The 17,671-nt window shown below is 47.5% G+C and overlaps 1 protein-coding gene across 2 annotated transcripts in view; it reads right to left on the bottom strand.

Moving 5' to 3' along the window:
• Window positions 1-17,671, bottom strand: part of LOC138582204 (cyclic AMP-dependent transcription factor ATF-7-like) — a 1,375,782-nt gene that overhangs the window by 68,329 nt on the left and 1,289,782 nt on the right. For both annotated transcript variants that reach the window (XM_069653279.1, XM_069653280.1), the window contains exons 9-10: window positions 816-965; window positions 38-235 (exon numbers count right to left, since the gene is read on the bottom strand). In XM_069653279.1, coding sequence (XP_069509380.1) covers window positions 38-235; window positions 816-965 — 348 coding nt within the window. The remainder of the gene's footprint in view (window positions 1-37; window positions 236-815; window positions 966-17,671) is intronic.

Genomic DNA, 17,671 nt, shown 5'->3' with positions numbered 1-17,671 from the left:
ATTCTGCAGGGTATCTTGAGCCTGATTTCTTACTTACACTGAGCTGGACATTCTGTGATGTTAATTCCTCTGCTTTCTTCTCTAATGACGACACCCACACTTTACGCTTTTGGCGACAGCGCGAGGCCGCAGCTCGGTTCCTCTCCAAGAAGCGCTGGCGGCGCTCGTCTGCATCTTCCTCTGTAGCTCGTCTCCGCCTACCGCCTGTACTGGCAGTAGGCTGAGCTGGAGACACCTAAATATTTTAGAAGGTGAAACATTGTAAGAGTCTGCATTCAAACACTGTGCTGAACATATGAAGATTACACTTTTTAAACAATTCTATATAGTGCACACACACACACACACACACATCAAAATCGACCAGCACAAAATCTGTTCATGACCGGATACTGTAGTTTAAGACTTGGGTGCAGAGCTAGGTGGTAGTGCAAGTACTCAAATGAAAATCAGACTGCCGCTTCTGACGACTTTGCAGAATTACATATGGTTTCTGAAGTTAAAGTCGAAGAACTACTATATGGAAGAGCTGCACAGGGAAGCACATGAACAAAAACATTTTTGGATGTTGGAATACAGGCGTATTGTGAGCTTTTTGTGTATAGTCAAAATTTGGGCGGAAGGCTACATACCGATAAGTTTAAGTAATAAAAAAGTAACAGCTGATGGAAATCACAACTATTGGGTACCAGTCTATGCTGGCCAAACATTGTACTGAAAAAGGACACAAACATCGGAACATAAGTGCATTAGAAAAACATTGACTCATGGGAACCGGGAGAGCAATGAAGCAGGGCTTAAAGCTATTTTGAGACCTGTGGCTGTGCTGGCGATGGCGCATCTGGGTGCTGCATCAAGATCTGTCCTTGTTCTGGATGAGAGGTTACCATCGTGCTTGCTGATGCCATCATCATACCCCCATTCAGAGATGAGGAGACCTGCTGGTTTAGTGTTGCTTTTAGACGCTAGGGAGAGAGGAAAGAAATAAAAGTTACTTGTATTCCTAGCTCTCCATGATGGGTATACCTTTGCGACAATTAGACACATTAATTTCTTCCCACTCGAGTGGTCTCCTGGATCACAGTTTAAGAGAAATCTCTTTTTTTAACAAAGGGAATGTATTGTAATGACTCATTTATCTTTAACTGTTATAATGTTGACACATTAATACAACCCCCCCAAAGAAAGCAACAAAAAAATGTCAAACTGAATACTGGTTTGCCTGCTTTTTTTCCCTCGGCAAGAAAATGTTCTAGCAGCCAATATTCTGTGTGCTTGTTTTCTTTCTGCATCACTTTTTTTTATTAAAAGGAGGCTTCAAAAGAGACCATACTGCAGTGGCTGTTATACTCGAGTTTATTTTTGCAGTGATAGTTAGGGCATATTATTACCATTCATAATCTGAAATGAAGGATTTGGGTGGATTATTCATATTTATAATGAAGACACCCGTAAAGGCGAACTAGGATTATAAGTAACCTTTCCTTCCATATCATGATATCTTCATACTGCAAGCCAAACACTCTAAAGAAGCGATAACGAACAGGGTATAACAACTGATTTGAAAACATGCACCATACCCCTAAGACAACCGCTCACACAGAAAGGGGAAGAAAAAAAACATGACACTAATAAGGAAAGTTACCAAAAGTACTCTGTGGCTCATTAAAAAGATTAGAGAAGTTTGACCCAATTGTGAGGAAACAATGCCCTGTGAACGGAATATGATATAAGTAATTTATAACAATCCTGTACACAAGTGTTTCTAGGCGCGCCAAAACAAGGGAGGGAAGACAGAGGGAGGACAAGATAAACGATCTTACAAGGCCTCGTGTCATTCAGATCGTCCAAGTGTGAGAACGGGAAGTGCAAAGGGAAAGGGGGGGGAGAAGTTCAAGGGAGAGGGACAGGGAAAGACAGGGCTCAAATGCCCTGAGTAAGTGCAGCACAGGGCAGAGCGGCTCTGGGTAAGTGCAAGGAGGCAAGGGACTGTAGAGGTTACAGTTACAGCCACTAAATGAGCGGAAGGCTCAGAGGTAGTGCAGGGGTGACTGATCAGGAGAGAGCCTGGTACCCAGTGAGACTCTGAGGGCAGCCAAGCAGCCAGTCAGTGCGGCAGACGGGTAGGTCAGCAGGGGAGGGAGAGAGAGAAAGCAGAGGAGAAGAGGAAAGTTTTGAGCAGCTTCCGGAACTTCAAGTGGGCCGGCTCCATTTTGTGAGGGGCAGGGTTGACATTCCAGAGGTAAGCACCTGCAGAGGAGAGATATCTACCCCCCACTCTCTGTCTGGAGAAATGTCTGACCCTTAGAGAGTTGAGCTAGCTGAGCAAAAGGCTTGAGAAGGAAGGTATTTAGGACGAGAGCATTGGATGTAGTGCCACCCCAGCCCCATAAAGTCTTGTGGACAATGCAAAGGGGCATGAACATTATCCTTGCAGCCACCGGGAGACAGTGGAGAGATTTCAGGGCGGTAGAGATACGGTCCCTTGGCTTGAGGCCAAGGATAAGTCTTGCAGACCTGTTCTGGATTAGTTGCAGAGGGTGGAGAGTAGTGGAAGGCAGATTGAGAAAGAGGCTGTTGCAATAGTCCAGCCTAGGGAGAACCAGAGCTCCGGAGACAGTGAGCTTCTGGGGAAGGTGAGAAAGGGAAGAGTACCTTTAATGAGGTGCAGCTCGTAGTGGGACTTCTTGGCGACATCAGAGATGTGAGGAGAGAAAGAGGGAGTGAAGTCAAAAATGACCAAGGTGCTTTGCCTCACAGGAAGGCGAAGGAAGAGGTCCCAAGGAGGGTGGCCAGAGTGAGAGAGGGAAAGCGGGAGCAGGAGTCCCAATGAGACAGATCTCTGTCTTACTGGCAATAAGGCAGAGATAGTTTGAGGCGCACCAGTCCTGAATCGTGGATAGTGAGGAATAAGCGAGAGAGGACAGGAGGCAAAGAGGAGCCTGAAGGAGAGCTGAGTGTCATTCGCATAAGAAAGTTAGAGGAGAAGGTAGAGATCAGATGGCCAAAGGGGCCAAGTAGAGGTTGAAAAACCATGGTGAGATGATAGAGCCCTGGGGAACGCCACAGGTGGAGAGGGAGGGGGTGGAGAAACAGGAACCAAGTTGGACCTGGGAGGGGTGCACCAAGAGAAAGGAGGTAAACCACTCCAGGGCCTGAGTAGAAATGTATTTAGGGAGCTCTTCAGCCAGCACACTCCTCCAGTCAATCCCAGCAGTCAATTCAAAACTCCAACCATATGCAGAACCATTTTACACCTGTATTCTATATTCCATTATTCGTGCAGAGTGAAGGGACAGAGGGTTGGAGGAAACATAAGGGGAACACAAGCTTGTTGAAGGATATAACACTGAATGCTACACTAAGCTCCCGGGTTCTTCTTTAGAATCCATGACAAAGATAGATTTGCAACATCACTACTCAAAATTGTTTTCTAGCATGTGAGTGAAATCCAACAAGTGCCACATTGTATTACGCATAGAGAAGGACTTGCCTGCCTTCCTTCTTAAATGGTCTTGTCTCCGTTTTCCATGTTAATCAAGCCATCTGCATTCTTTTTTCCCTAATCCTTCAACCCCAGCCAAACTTTACACTCTAGATATAGAGAGGTGTCTTAAATTCTGCTGGCATGGACTGGGCGAACGTTTTTATGGTGTCCAAACAGCTTTCTGCGAAGTATGGCCTCGTTAACACGAGGCCCCATTCTTCAAAATGGTCCCATCAAAAAGCAAGTAGGCCTTTTCTTGGCAGGCTTAAAGCTGATTATGCTTGGCCTTGCCTTGGCCTCTCACTTCACCACTAAAACTGAGGACATCCTGTCCTCTATCTCCTCTTCAAGACCCCCTTTGGCTAACTTTCCCTCTCCTCCTTCTTTCTCCTCTTTCCCTCTGATAACACCCGACAAGTTTTCTAAACAAGTCCTATCTATGCAAGTGTCGTCCAAACAGGTGCTCCCCTTCTCCACCAAAACCACCAAGGACCATATTGACACCGTCGCTCCAGCCTTGGCCGATTTCTGTAATCACTTGTTCGCCACTGGAGCTTTCCCCTCCTCTCCACAAGCACAAACTTGTGCACGTCTCCTCAAAAGCCATCTGCCGATCCTACCTGTCAGACAAACTATCGCCCCTTTCCTGGGCAAACTCCTGGAAAACCTGGCCCTCTCCCAGCTTACTCCACACACTGAATCTGTTGGTTGGCTCCATGACAATCTGTCTGGCTTCAGAGCTGCCAGAAGCACAGAAACTGCTCTCCTGAACACCTGTGAAGATCTGCTCTCTAACCTTGATTCCAGCATTCCTTCTATCCTAATCCTCCTTGATCTTTCCTCCGTCTTTGTTACGGTCAACCACGCCATCCTGATCAATCAACTCTGTGAGGACCTGGGCATCACATATCAGGCCCTGGAGTGGTTTACCTCCTTTCTCTTGGTGCACCCCTCCCAGGTCCAACTTGGTTCCTGTTTCTCCACCACCTCCCTCTCCACCTGTGGCGTTCCCCAGGGCTCTATCCTCTCACCATGGTTTTTCAACCTCTACTTGGCCCCTTTGGCCATCTGATCTCTACCTTCTCCTCTAACTTTCTTATGCGAATGACACTCAGCTCTCCTTCAGGCTCCTCTTTGCCTCCTGTCCTCTCTCGCTCATTCCTCACTATCCGCGATTCAGGACTGGTGCGCCTCAAACTATCTCTGCCTTATTGCCAGTAAGACAGAGATCTGTCTCATTGGGACTCCTGCTCCCGCTTTCCCTCTCTCACTCTGGCCACCCTCCTTGGGACCTCTTCCTTCGCCTTCCTGTGAGGCAAAGCACCTTGGTCATTTTTGACTTCACTCTCTCTTTCTCTCCTCACATCTCTGATGTCGCCAAGAAGTCCCACTACGAGCTGCACCTCATTAAAGGTACTCTTCCCTTTCTCACCTTCCCCAGAAGCTCACTGTCTCCGGAGCCCTGGTTCTCCCTAGGCTGGACTATTGCAACAGCCTCTTTCTCAATCTGCCTTCCACTACTCTCCACCCTCTGCAACTAATCCAGAACAGGTCTGCAAGACTTATCCTTGGCCTCAAGCCCAGGGACCGTATCTCTACCGCCCTGAAATCTCTCCACTGTCTCCCGGTGGCTGCAAGGATAATGTTCATGCCCCTTTGCATTGTCCACAAGACTTTATGGGGCTTACACTTGGTCTCTGCCATCCTTGAACATAACAAGTTGGCAACAAATTTCTGCAGTGCACCCAAGGAGCCGACTCGCCCAGCAAATCTGTGCAGGGTTATGGCTGTGCTGCACCTTTTTCTCCTCGCTTCCTGCTAGGTATGCACATGCCTTTCTTGTGTGCCTCGCCACTACCTCAGCCGGGAATAACTCAATTTTATTCTTTTTATTTGAAGGGGCGGGGAACATGTGTTGAAGGTGGGTGGACATGTATTTGAAAACCCCATTATTCCAGGTGCATGCGCATATCAAGAGTGCCCTATAGATCTACAGGGCTGTGCTCGCCAGAGAAGGGCGCAGCCGATTTGGCAAACGGGCCAGGCAGCAGCACGCACCACAGAGGAGCGTTGCCAATTCGACGAGAAACCCCAGGCAGCAGAGGGAGTAAAACAGCTAAATTTATCGGAACTATGCAGGCTGCACAGAAAGAGGATCATGTACACCACTAAGCCACATATAGGTAAGTTCAGCAGTAATGCACAAGAACAATCAAACCAGGACTCGGATCACAGTCCAACATACAGAACGCCAACTGAAAATAGACCTACCATACAATGCAAGAGATGGAAATCTGTATTCCTAAACTACCTACAGGCAAAGAACCTCACCACTGAGGATCCCGACAAGAAAACTTGCATGCTGATGCCCTCCCACCACCACTGGCACTTCCAGGCCAGGCCAGGCATTGAATTAATTTCAGTCAACCTTAACGAAACTGGACCAGTATTATCTTCCGAAAGTCAACGTTGTCATGGAATGACACTCATTTTATGCTAGGAAACAGCTGCAGGGTGAGAGCATTGAAGAGCATGTGGCTGCCCCAAGGTTATTGCTGCCACATGCACCTTCTGAGCCTTCTTAGACGAAGTTATGTCGGTGCAGATGATGGCTCACACCCACAACAAAGTGATATGGACTATGGCAAGCTGGAGCCCCTACTCTAGATAAGGCCAGCTCTCTAGCTAAAATGGTCAACTAGTTATTGCTCTGAAGCTCAACTACAAGGCAGGGGAAGAAACACCGCCAGGAACCATTAAAGCCTGTTTGCATTATTAGCAAGTCTTCCCCCAGAAAGCAGACTGATCATCAACACCACAGAAATCCAGGACTGAAACTTCTCAGGAGATGCAGAAATTGTGCTTCAGGTGTGGTAGCAAGAGCCACGGCATATTAATGCTCCAGTATGTGGCAAGAAAAGTAATCAGCAGCATGCAAGAAATTGCATTGCTTTGCTCAAATTTGCCAACAAGGAAAGTGGATCAACATGAGGAAGAATACATCAGAAATAGCCTGTTTGTACCAGTCAGATGATGCAGCTGACGACCTGGTAGAGAAAATAGAGGAAACAGTCCTCAGGGTGCAGGACGTGGAAGACTAAAGGGGTCTTTCTCGTCCTATGATGAGGGTAAAAAGAGCAGCAGTAGACATAGCCCTCATGGCCGATGGGGTCCCTATATACAATTATCTGGCTTGGATGATTTGAAGATAAGATCATCAATGAAATACCCTCCTTAGTACCACCCACAGTAAGGGCCAGAGACTATTTGGGGCACCAAATCAACATACGATTCCAAGCAGTATCTCAGTACAACGGGTGGACAGTGGGAAGAGTGCATGCCACCTCGTCAGGCACCCCATCATAAATTGGAAGCACAAGGCAGAATTTAAGATGATTCTCCACCTCAGTGAATCAGAAAAGTGCTCACAATTTTACAGGAGAGCTAATTAATTAACAGGTAGAAGCATTTCCAGAGGTTTTCAAGGAAAAACTGGGGCGACTGTACTAAAGGACAATGGCGCGGCCATAAAACACAGTCTGCGAAGTATCCCTTAGGCTCCAAGAAAAGTTTGAGATCAGCCTCAACAAACAAATCTGAGAAGGCATCATTCAAAAAACTGAACTGGCTGACTGGTTTCCCCCCCAATAGATCTAGCCAGTAAAGCAGGCATGGGCAAGATACAACTCTGGTATTGAATAGCCTTATAAAACCGTGGCCACCCATCCAGTCCCAAATATTAACAAAAAAGTCACCAAACTCTGAGGAGCCTCAATCTGCTCCACACTCGACCTTCGTTCTGTATATCAATTGGTACTCACCCAAGATTCAAGAGCAAAGACTGCCTTCTTTATGCAATATGGGCTCTACCAGGTCATCCGCATACCATTTGGGTTGGCAAGTGCAGCTGTGGTGTTTAACATCTCATGTCTCAGATCTTCAAGGGAATGAAGAATCTGATGTATTTCCAGGACAATATTCTAATCTGCACAAACTCATTTGCAGAGCACAAACAAGTACTGAGCAAAGTGCTCACCACATTACAGGACTTGCGCTTTAGTGAAAAAAGTGCAGGTTTATGAAAAACTAAGTCCAGTATTTAGGCCATAGCTTAACCGCAGACTCCTCAAGCTAGATTTAGTGGCTGCGGTGAGATAAAGATGAGATCACCTTGTTTGTGCCAAACTTTGCAGCAGTGGCCCAACCCATAAAGCTTCTCATGAAACACAGCGCCTCAAAGAGCTTCTGAAGCAGTCATGGAAGCTATTAACAAAGTGCCTTGCCTGAAACAATTCAACACGACCAAGAAGCCCTTATCACGGTTTATGTCAACAACAGGGAACTCAGAGGGGTCTTATCCCACATCTACCAACAGATGACACAGATAGAAGCCATTGCTTCAAAAGCTCTCATGCCATCCGAACACAACTATTCTGTCATTGGACGAAAGGCCCTAGCTCTAAAAAATTTAAACGCCCATGGGAAACATGGCCGGTTAGACTTTTTATACAATTCTTATGGGGAGAAGCGTTTGACCTACACATAGACCACAGGCTTCTAGTTCTGGCGTTAGTGGCTGGGGGGGGGGAAACAATAAAGTGTCATGTAGACTAGCTAGAATCTTTGCTAATTTACAAGTATATGTGTATGGAATACAGTACAAACCAGTTGAACATCACCACTAACTGTTTCTCATCTCTTCTTAGCAGGCAAGGAGAGTGAACACTTCAAACTAGACTAGTTACGCAACAATAATACATTATTTTCAGAAGAGTGCCAAGTGGCTGACACAGTAGATAACGTGCTTATGTGTATATGCATGACTATATAACACACGGGTCGCCTAGCACCATGCTCTTACCGGAGAAACAAAAGATCTATCCTAGAGTAACTGAAGAGTTGAATACGGACTGTTTCTTGGTGTTTGGAAATGGTTGTATAATACCCTGAGGCAACGAGGCAATGAGGCACTGAATCCTGCTACAGACTCACAAGGGATTCCTAGGTGTTACCTCGACAAACAGGGCAGGTAAAGAAAGATTATCAGTGGCCAGCAATTGACCTACAGATAGAACGTCTTGTGAGAGATTGTCACATCTGCTTAAAAAATGACAAGATCCTTCAAGGTCCCTCTCGCCCTAGTGTCAGTTCCAAAGGCACCCTGGCAAAAAGTGTCCCTCGATCTGATGGGACCATTTACTAGATTGCCCACACAAATTAGATTTGCAATTACTAATGGACTACCTTTCCAAGTGAACTGTGGTGAAGGAACATGTTACTTACCTGTAACTGCTGTTCTTCAGCATGGGTCTGGCATGGATTCACATGCTCATGAATATTCCCCGTCGTTAGGCTGGGAATCCTTGTAAAAGAAAAAATCAGTTTGTTTAGTTTCTGAACTGCCTACTGCCCCCAGCCAATGACTGCCCTCTACCTAAGCCCCTCCTCAGGCAGCCATTTTCAGATTTGGTAGCACGTAAAGTGGCAGTAGGACCAAGAGAAGAGCCGCAGAGGGGTAGGCGGAAGGGTTCGGATGTGAATCCATGCCAGACCCATGCTGGAGAACAAGTTACAGATAAGTAACTTGTCCCTTCTCCAGCATGTGGTCTGGCATGGATTCACATGCTCATGAATACAAGAATACATAGCAGTACACACATGCACAACCACAGGAGGTGGCAATGTTCAACATTAAGCATTTCAACAACTCAACATTAAGCATCTCTTACCTCCTCACCAGGCTCACCTTCAAGCGAACAGGTTGCACAGCACTACTTGCCCGACTCTGGACTCCTCCCTGGAATCCCGGTCGATGCAGTAGAATCTCGTGAAGGTGTGCGTCGACCTACACGTAGCAGCCCTGCAGATGTCCAGCAGGGGCGCACCAGACAGAAACGCCATAGTTGCAGCGATCCCTCTGGTTGAATGGGCTCTCGGATGGCCAAGCAACGGTCGGTTTGCCAACTGTTGACAGTGTGTGATGCAGCCGGAGAGCAACCTGGAAATGGAGGCCTTAGAGAGGGCCTTCCCCTGGTTCACAGGGCCAAAGTTCACAAACATCTGTGACGCCTTCCAAACACTCTTTGTGCGGTCCATGTAGAACTTCAGCGCACTAGCCACATCCAGCAAGTGCAAAGTCCTCTCAGCCGGCGATGAAGGCGCCGGGAAGAAAACAGGTAACACCAAGGGCTCGTTGAGATGGAAGTCGGACGGCACCTTGGCCATGAAGGAGGGGTGCGTCCTCAGCACGACCCTCGTTGCGTGGAAAGTCAAGTACAGAGGCGTACAGGAGAGGACCTGGATCTCTCCCACTCGTCGTGCGGAGGTGATGGCCACCAGGAATGCTGTCTTCCACAACAGGAATTTCAGAAGTGCCGAAAGCAGAGGCTCGAACGGGGGACCCATGAGCATTGTCAGCACCACATTGAGCTCCCACGCCGGGGCCGTAACCTTAGCCAGGCGATGCGACAACAGCGAAGGTCGCCCCGGAGTTCTGGTGTAGCGGGAGATAGCCGCCAGATGGATCTTGATAGAGGCGTTCGCCAGCCCCGCCTTGGCCAGCCACAGCAAGTATGGCAGTACTTGAGGGGCCGTAATCCATAGAGGGTTTATCTTCTGTGCACAGCACCAGACGGTGAACTTCTTCCATTTATGTCCGTAGCACTTAAGAGTCAAAGAAGCCCTGGCTTTGGCAAGCACCAACTTGCAGTCCGCCGGGATCATGTATCCACCAAACTCTAGCGCTACAGGAGCCAGGCCTGCAGGTTCAGCGACGACAGATTGTGGTGCAGGATCGCGCATCCTTCCCTGGCGAGAAGATCTGCGTCCGCCGGAAGCTTGACTGGAGGGGACGCTGACAAGTCCAGAAAGTCCAGGTACCATATCTGCCTCGGCCACACCGGTGCGACGAGGATCATCCTACACCGGGACCGTTTGAGTTGACTGATGAGTCGTAGGAGCAACGGCAACGGTGGGAACGCATAGAGAAACAGGCCGTCCCAGGGGAATGAGAACGCATTCCCCATGCGCCCCGGCTGGGGAAACCTGCTGGCCAACCTCCGGCACCTGGTGTTCGTCGCCGTCGCAAACAGATCGCTCTGAGGATTGCCCCATCGTTGAAACAGTAGGTCCACCTGATCCTGCCAAAGTTCCCACTCGTGGCAAGAGCGCAGCTCCCTGCAGAGTGAGTCGGCGACGGTGTTCTTCACTCCTGCTAGATGAAAGGGCACCAGGAACATCCTCTGAGCGACGGCCCAGTGCCATAGGTCCTGCGCTTCCTTGGGGAGAGCAGGGGATCTGGTGCCCCCCTGCTTCCGAATGTACAACATTGTTGTGGTGTTGTCGGTGAAGGCCCGCATCACCTTGGCCTTGAGGGACAGAAGGAATGACTTGAGGGCCCAAAACACGGCCCGGAGCTCCAGGACGTTGATGTGCAACGACTTCTCCTCCGGGAGCCAAAAGGCCTGTTGCGTGGAGATTTCTTGATGCGCACGGACCCCCCACCAAAGACGAAATGTCTTGTTGAGGGCGATCCTGTCCTCGAAGCTTCCCTTCGCCTGCATCCAATGGGCATCAAGGAACTCCTGCAGCGGCCGCATCTGCAGTCTGCACAACTGAACGAGGTAGATGCATGACGACATCATGCCGAGCAGGGACTTGATGGACCTCACCCTGATGACCTTCATGGCCAACAGCCATTGGGCCTTGCCCAGGATGGCCTTTATCCTGTCCTCCGACGGTGCCACCGTGTTGAGTCTGGCTCCCAGGAACTGGGCGTCCTGCGATGGCTCCAAGCAGGACTTTGCAATGTTTATCGAGAACCCCAGTTCCGTGAGCAGGCGGACGGTCCTCGCTGTGTGTTTAACGGCAAGTTCCTTTTACTTTGCTCGGATGAGCCAATCGGCTTTGAGGTCATCTCCACTGGGGCCACATCTGCGGGTTTCGCCAGGGACGCTGCCACTTCCGCAATCAAAGTCTTAGACGGGTGAATATGGGCCTTCACGACCTTTGCCGCGTCTGAGACCTTCACCGTGGGGGGGGGAGGGTTACCTCCTCGCTCCCCCTTGGCTTTCTCCATCGGGGTCGACCAGGGCTTCTCCTGAAGCTTACCTGGGGTTTCAGACTTCCTCTTTGTCGAGCCGAGTGTTGGCTCATGGTTGACGGCGATGCTGCTCCTGGCAGCCGCGGAGCCTGTAACAACGGCACTCCCGGTGCCCACGGACTCGCAGTGCTTTGCCTTATGTTGGGCCCCCATCGCCGGAGCGCCCTCAAAGGTCTTAGAAGGCCACTCAGTCTTCTTCTTGGGCTCACCTGCCGGCGGGCTTTTCGCCTCCAGCCAGTCAGCGAGCCGTTTGCGACGTTCCTTCATGGTACGGTCGGACATGTCCTTGCAGAACGCACAGTCCTCCTCCACGGGTGACTTGTCAGAGTGCAGGGAGTAGAGGCACCGGGAGTGCTCATCCTCCTTGAAGATGTTCTGTAGTCCACATCCTGGGCAGATCCTAAACAGCTTGGATCCAATGAGCGTCGAGACTCTTGTGTTCGGCCATGGCCACGCTGGGTAGGCCTCAAAGATCTTCCGGAATCCTCCAAGAAGTGAAATTCAATGGAAGTTCGCCCTTGAGGGGCGTAGAGAATTCCGAAATGGGTCGCGGTTAATCAGAAGAAGAATCGGTGGAGCTTCAGGCTCGATTTGATCAAAAAAGTAAGAGTAAACTCTTTGAAAAAAACGCAATACGCAGTGAAAGCTTGAGAGCTAAGCACGAGGACTCCCATCACTTGAACGTGCAGTAAAAATCTGAAGATGGCTGCCTGAGTAGGAGCTTAGATAGAGGGCAGTCATTGGCTGGGGCCAGTCTGACCCAGAGACCAGTGATTGGTTATTTTGAGAAAGACAGTTCTGAAACGAAACTGAAACTGATTTTTTCTTTTACCGAAGATTCCCAGCCTGACGACAGGGAATATTCATGAGCATGTGAATCCATGCCAGGCCCCACGCTGGAGAACATTATAGATCAAGTAAGCACTTACAATGTCATAACTTTCCTCAAAATAGGAAAGGAAGGCCAGAGAAACTAATCACAGCCAATGGAACACAATTAACCTCAAAAGCTGAGGGGATTTCTCAAAGAAATGGAAATAGAACACCATAGAGTTGTGTTATACCACAAGTCAATGGGTATGTAGAGTGCTTCAAACATGTCGTAAAGAACTGGTATCAGACTGCACTGTTCAGCTGTGTCGATTTGAAGTGGTCAGCGACACAGGAGCAAGTCCCATTGACCCACAGGTTGAACACCATTTCATCCACCTCTGGTGGCTAATAAGGGAAGTCAAGCTAAATACCTCCCGAGGGATAAACTTCCAAGAAGTCCAAAGAGCCGTTCAGAGTAAGCAGAGTTACATGAAGCTAAAGTTTGAAATGGTTGAGAAACCGACTTACCCTTGCTCATCTGGCCTGAGAAAGTCCCAGGCCAGACGAGCAAGGGAGAATCTCATTACAGGGCTTACACATGAGTACAACTAGCCCTGGGTAATGATGTACAAACCTCAGATAAGAGGGTGTGTAACGCCAAGCGACTAGCCTCCGCTCTACCTGCCATAGTATATGAACCATACAAACCAGCCAGCCAGACGCAGGCTGTAAATGATTGTACTATCCACAATGAAGTAGGCTCTTGTAGAGGGAACAACTGGTCTAGCAGTACAGAAGTCACAGCCCCCCGTGAGTAACAGGTAGTTAGTAGAAAACATACAACTGCAGAATTTCTTCAAGGGGGCTCACAACCTGCCAGACCCAGCTGCATCAGGTTGACCTGAGGGTTTGTCAACCAGTCCAAGCATGAATCAGTCCACCAGTACTATAAACAGTCAAATGGTCCAGGGTACAAACCCTGAGAGGCAGGGTCAGCTTTCCAAACGAAGTTTTATATAACAAGTTGGTATAAATGAATGTGATGAATGGGTATGAAAGGCCACAAGGGCAAATTTCTAGAACTATTGTGGTGAATCTTTGTTGACAACCACGCTCATGAGAGTACCTCGTAGAGTTAAGACCAAGTCCCAGATGCTAAAATTCCAGTACACTACAAGGTATGAAGGGGGGGCTATTAGGCCTAGTTCTAATGAGGATGCTATATGCTCTTAATTTCACAAACCTAGCTCCCCCTCTCTATTGCGCCATCCTTCAATGAATAGTACACCAATTGTATTCCTGCTCTGTTCCTTCTAGGTTACATAGTTAACACAACATGTGTTTTTTTTGTTGTGTTGTAATAAGGATGATGTGTGATATCCTTTAACATGCTTATGTTCACCTTTGAGTGTCTGCCCCTTCTCCCTGCATGAATAATGAAATGTAGAATGCGGGTATAGAATGGGTCTGCCTGTCTCGTACAAAAGAGGGTGTGGCTTGACTGGAGGAATGTGGGCCAGTGAGCTCCCTAAATACATTTCTTCTTAGACCGACACTTGGTCTCCATCGTCCTTTATAGCAACTCATTTCCACAGAGCAAATTCTCCCCACTGAAGAGAAAAACCTCTTGAGGTAGTCCATGAAATGTGTAATCAGTGGGATTACAAAGAGCAGAGTTTAATTAGGGCTTTCCTATGACAGCTGAGATGTGAGGAGTTCTGGCATAAAGGTGGGGTGGGTCCGCTGCACCACACTTGTAGCATAGAAGAACAAATAAGGCTGCTTAGAAGAGAGGGCTTGGATATCCCCGACCCACCTGGTCGAAGTGATGGCCACTAGGAAAGCAGTCTTCCAAAAGGGAACACTTCTGAGGGGACTAATGCATGTGGTCAAACAGGGATCCCATGAGCATAGTCAAAACCAAGTTGCGCTCTGTTATGTTTATACTAATGTATGCAGGTAAGCTCAGCTCCATGTTAGAATGTTCCTTTGGAATGTTTATGTATGTGTTCAGGGAACGTTCCTTTCAGAAGCAGTTGGGAGCCTGCTCTGGTGTATACTGGACCGGTGGATGCCTTTTCCCTGCCTTCATACTTACCTGTTAATTTCTAAATAAATATACTTATAAAGTACTAATGTATGCAGGTAAGCTCAGCTCCATGTTAGAATGTTCCTTTGGAATGTTTATGTATGTGTTCAGGGAACGTTCCTTTCAGAAGCAGTTGGGAGCCTGCTCTGGTGTATACTGGACCGGTGGATCCCTTTTCCCTGCCTTCATACTTACCTGTTAATTTCTAAATAAATATACTTATAAAGTACAGAGCGCGTGTTCTTCATTCTGACATAACTCCAATGGACAATCTAACATTGGCGACGAGGATGGGATTGAGGAAAGCAGCAGATGTCCACTCAGAAGAAGGAGCGCTTACACCAATGGATCACATGAAGTATAGGGAGAAGAAAGAGGAAGGCACATGTAATATCATCAGCAGAAACGGAGAGAAAGAAATGTATGAGGTTAAGGGAATTCTGCATGAAAGGCCCGAAATATGGGGAGGCATCCACCGGGTCCATTACCCATCCCTTCCCCTAGATAAGGAGTGCGCTATGGAAGGGGTGGAGGAAGTCGTTGACACATGGCAGTGTGGCGACTTAGTGTGTTGTGCCAGCAGACTGGGAACAGCTCTTAGCGCTCCAGCTGTGAGAGTTACGGAGGAAATGGAGAGTTTTTCCTTGCGTTCTGTGCCGATAAGCTGCTGTGCGCCGTTAAAAATGAGCGGAATTGATGGAGAAAACAGTTTGTGGGCCGTGTTTAGACATACAAGAGTGAGAGAGCAAGTTTCACCTTTTGATGTCGGAAGGCATTGTTTGTGTCGTACGGAGTATCTGCCTACGCTGACTGCAGAGGGTCGAATGATGACGCCGCTGGCTGGAAGATTAACTCCATCAGCTCACGAGAGCGACGGTTGGCCAGACATGAAGAGAATGCCTCGCATAAAAAAAAATATGGAAACACGTCCATTTGTTTCTAAGGTTGATTGGCCTCACACCACTGCTACCAATCATTGGAGATTAGGTATATTGCAAGACTCTCAAAGTGGAGGGTGTGATTGTAACACGTCGCATGATTTGAAGAAAGGTCTAATTGTGTTTCCGGATGAACGTCGTGTAAGTGAAGACACCAACAAGCTTTTACCTAGGCGCTCCATGAAGATAAACTATGAAACTGTAAGAGATAATGACTGTTCTTGTATTGAGTCAATGCTGCCAGATCACGATAGTGATTTTGTAAAGCATCAAGAGCCAGCACGGAGGCAGCTGGACGGCGTGCCTTTCATTTACGGGTGGATTGATGACATTTTCGGAAGCTTCAAAGAGCCGCTCTTACGAGTTTCTGAATACTCTGTGGGCTCTGCTCCAAAATATCTTGTTATCACAAATGAAAAGGAGCGTCATAATTTGGCGTGGTTTGATGATATATTTGGGCAGTTTAAGGAGCCATTGAGAAGGAAAAAGTATTGCTAGTGTGGCTCTTGAAAAAAAAAAAAAGGGGTTGATAATGACATGTTTGCCATTCACTAATTGCACTATTCTAATTGTGCTTCGTATTATTAACCTTTCTTTGCAGCATGGAAAAAAAAAAAAAAGAACATTTATTGGAGAAAAGTGCAACAGTGGGGTGACTGTTTGACTTTGGGGGACAAATGTCCTCGCACTAAGTGCAATTTTTTGAGTGAGATATTTTGGTGGAGCTGGTTGCCCCGGCACAAAGTGTAAACATTTTTGGTGGTCTTCCTGGGTACAGGTGGTCGCACCATAGTTTGGGGGATTGGTTGTCCCGGCACAAAGTGAAGTTTTGTTTTGGGGGATCGGTTGTCCCGGCACAAATGGTGACATTTTTTGGTGGTCTTCCTGGGTTCAGGTGGTCGCACCACAGTTGGGGGATTGGTTGTCCCGGCTCAATGAGTGAACATTTTTTGGTGGTCTTCCTGGGTTCAGGTGGTCGCACCACGATTTGGGGATTGGTTGTCCCGGCACAAAGTGCAGTTTTGTTTTGGGGGATTGGTTGTCCCGGCACAAATAGTGCAATTTCTTTGGTGGTCTTCCTGGGTTCAGGTGGTCGCACCACGATTTGGGGATTGGTTGTCCCGGCACAAAGTGCTGTTTTGTTTTGGGGGATTGGTTGTCCCGGCACAAATAGTGCAATTTCTTTGGTGGTCTTCCTGGGTTCAGGTGGTCGCACCACGGTTTGGGGATTGGTTGTCCCAGCACATAGTGCAAGTTTTGGTTAGTGAGAATATACTAATTGCATCAATGTGATAACATACAGTTTTTTTTCACAGGTAACATCACAAAGGACTTTGTAGCTGAATATTTTGGACTCAATTGATTTTGTACAATCTTGTTTACCAAACATTATATGCGCAAATTTGCCTAAGTGTAAATGTGATTCTGTGAGAGAGTGTGCAAAAGGAAGGACGGTTGAGATTGAATGCACTTTGTTGTGTCAAATTGTGGGGGATTAGAAATCCCGGCACTGTTTCAAAGAACAATCCTGCCAGAAACCCATCCCGCAAACTACTAGAAGCAAAGTAAAATTGCTATTCCCCTCAACATCACAAAGGTCTTTGTAGCCAAATATTATGAACGCAATTGATGTTTATACACTTGTTGTCAGATATTTTGCGCGCAAATTGCCAAGTGTGTGATGTGATTTTGTGCAAAAGTGGAAGTGAGCAAATGGAGTATTAAGTGTTGGTGGGATTGCTTGTCCCGGCACTTGGTGCATGTTTTTTGGCGGTCTTCTGGGTTCAGGTGGCCGTTCCATATTTTCTCAAAAGGTAGGTCTATCCACACATGGAAATCAGACTAAGTTGTGGATGGATACAGTTCGTGGGAATTAGCTTTTATGGTTTCATTGATTTTTTCCTGTGGTTGGTAAAGATTCTTTTAGAGAAAAGGGAGTAATTCATCTGTGCTTAGGTAGTACCATCTTTGGTAAAAAAGTTATCAGTGATTCAAGGTTCTTTTTTTGTCATTGGTGGATAGGGGTGTGGTGTAGTTGATTGTGGGCTGGTTCCCTATTGCGAGGATGTAGTGGTAATGGCCTGCCACAAATTAGATGGTTTTGTTAGAGAAGTTGAAGGTACTATGAAAGTGTTCCTGATATTCATTTTATCAATTACTTGCAATGCACTAAGTAATTCTGTGTCAATGAAATGTTCAACAATCTGTTTGTACACTTTATGAGAAGTTTGATTTGTAATGAA

This window comes from Ambystoma mexicanum, chromosome 3q, assembly GCF_040938575.1.
Source record: "Ambystoma mexicanum isolate Mex_15411 chromosome 3q, UKY_AmexF1_1, whole genome shotgun sequence".
NCBI lineage: Eukaryota > Metazoa > Chordata > Amphibia > Caudata > Ambystomatidae > Ambystoma > Ambystoma mexicanum.
This window is presented reverse-complemented; position numbering and strand designations above follow the sequence as displayed.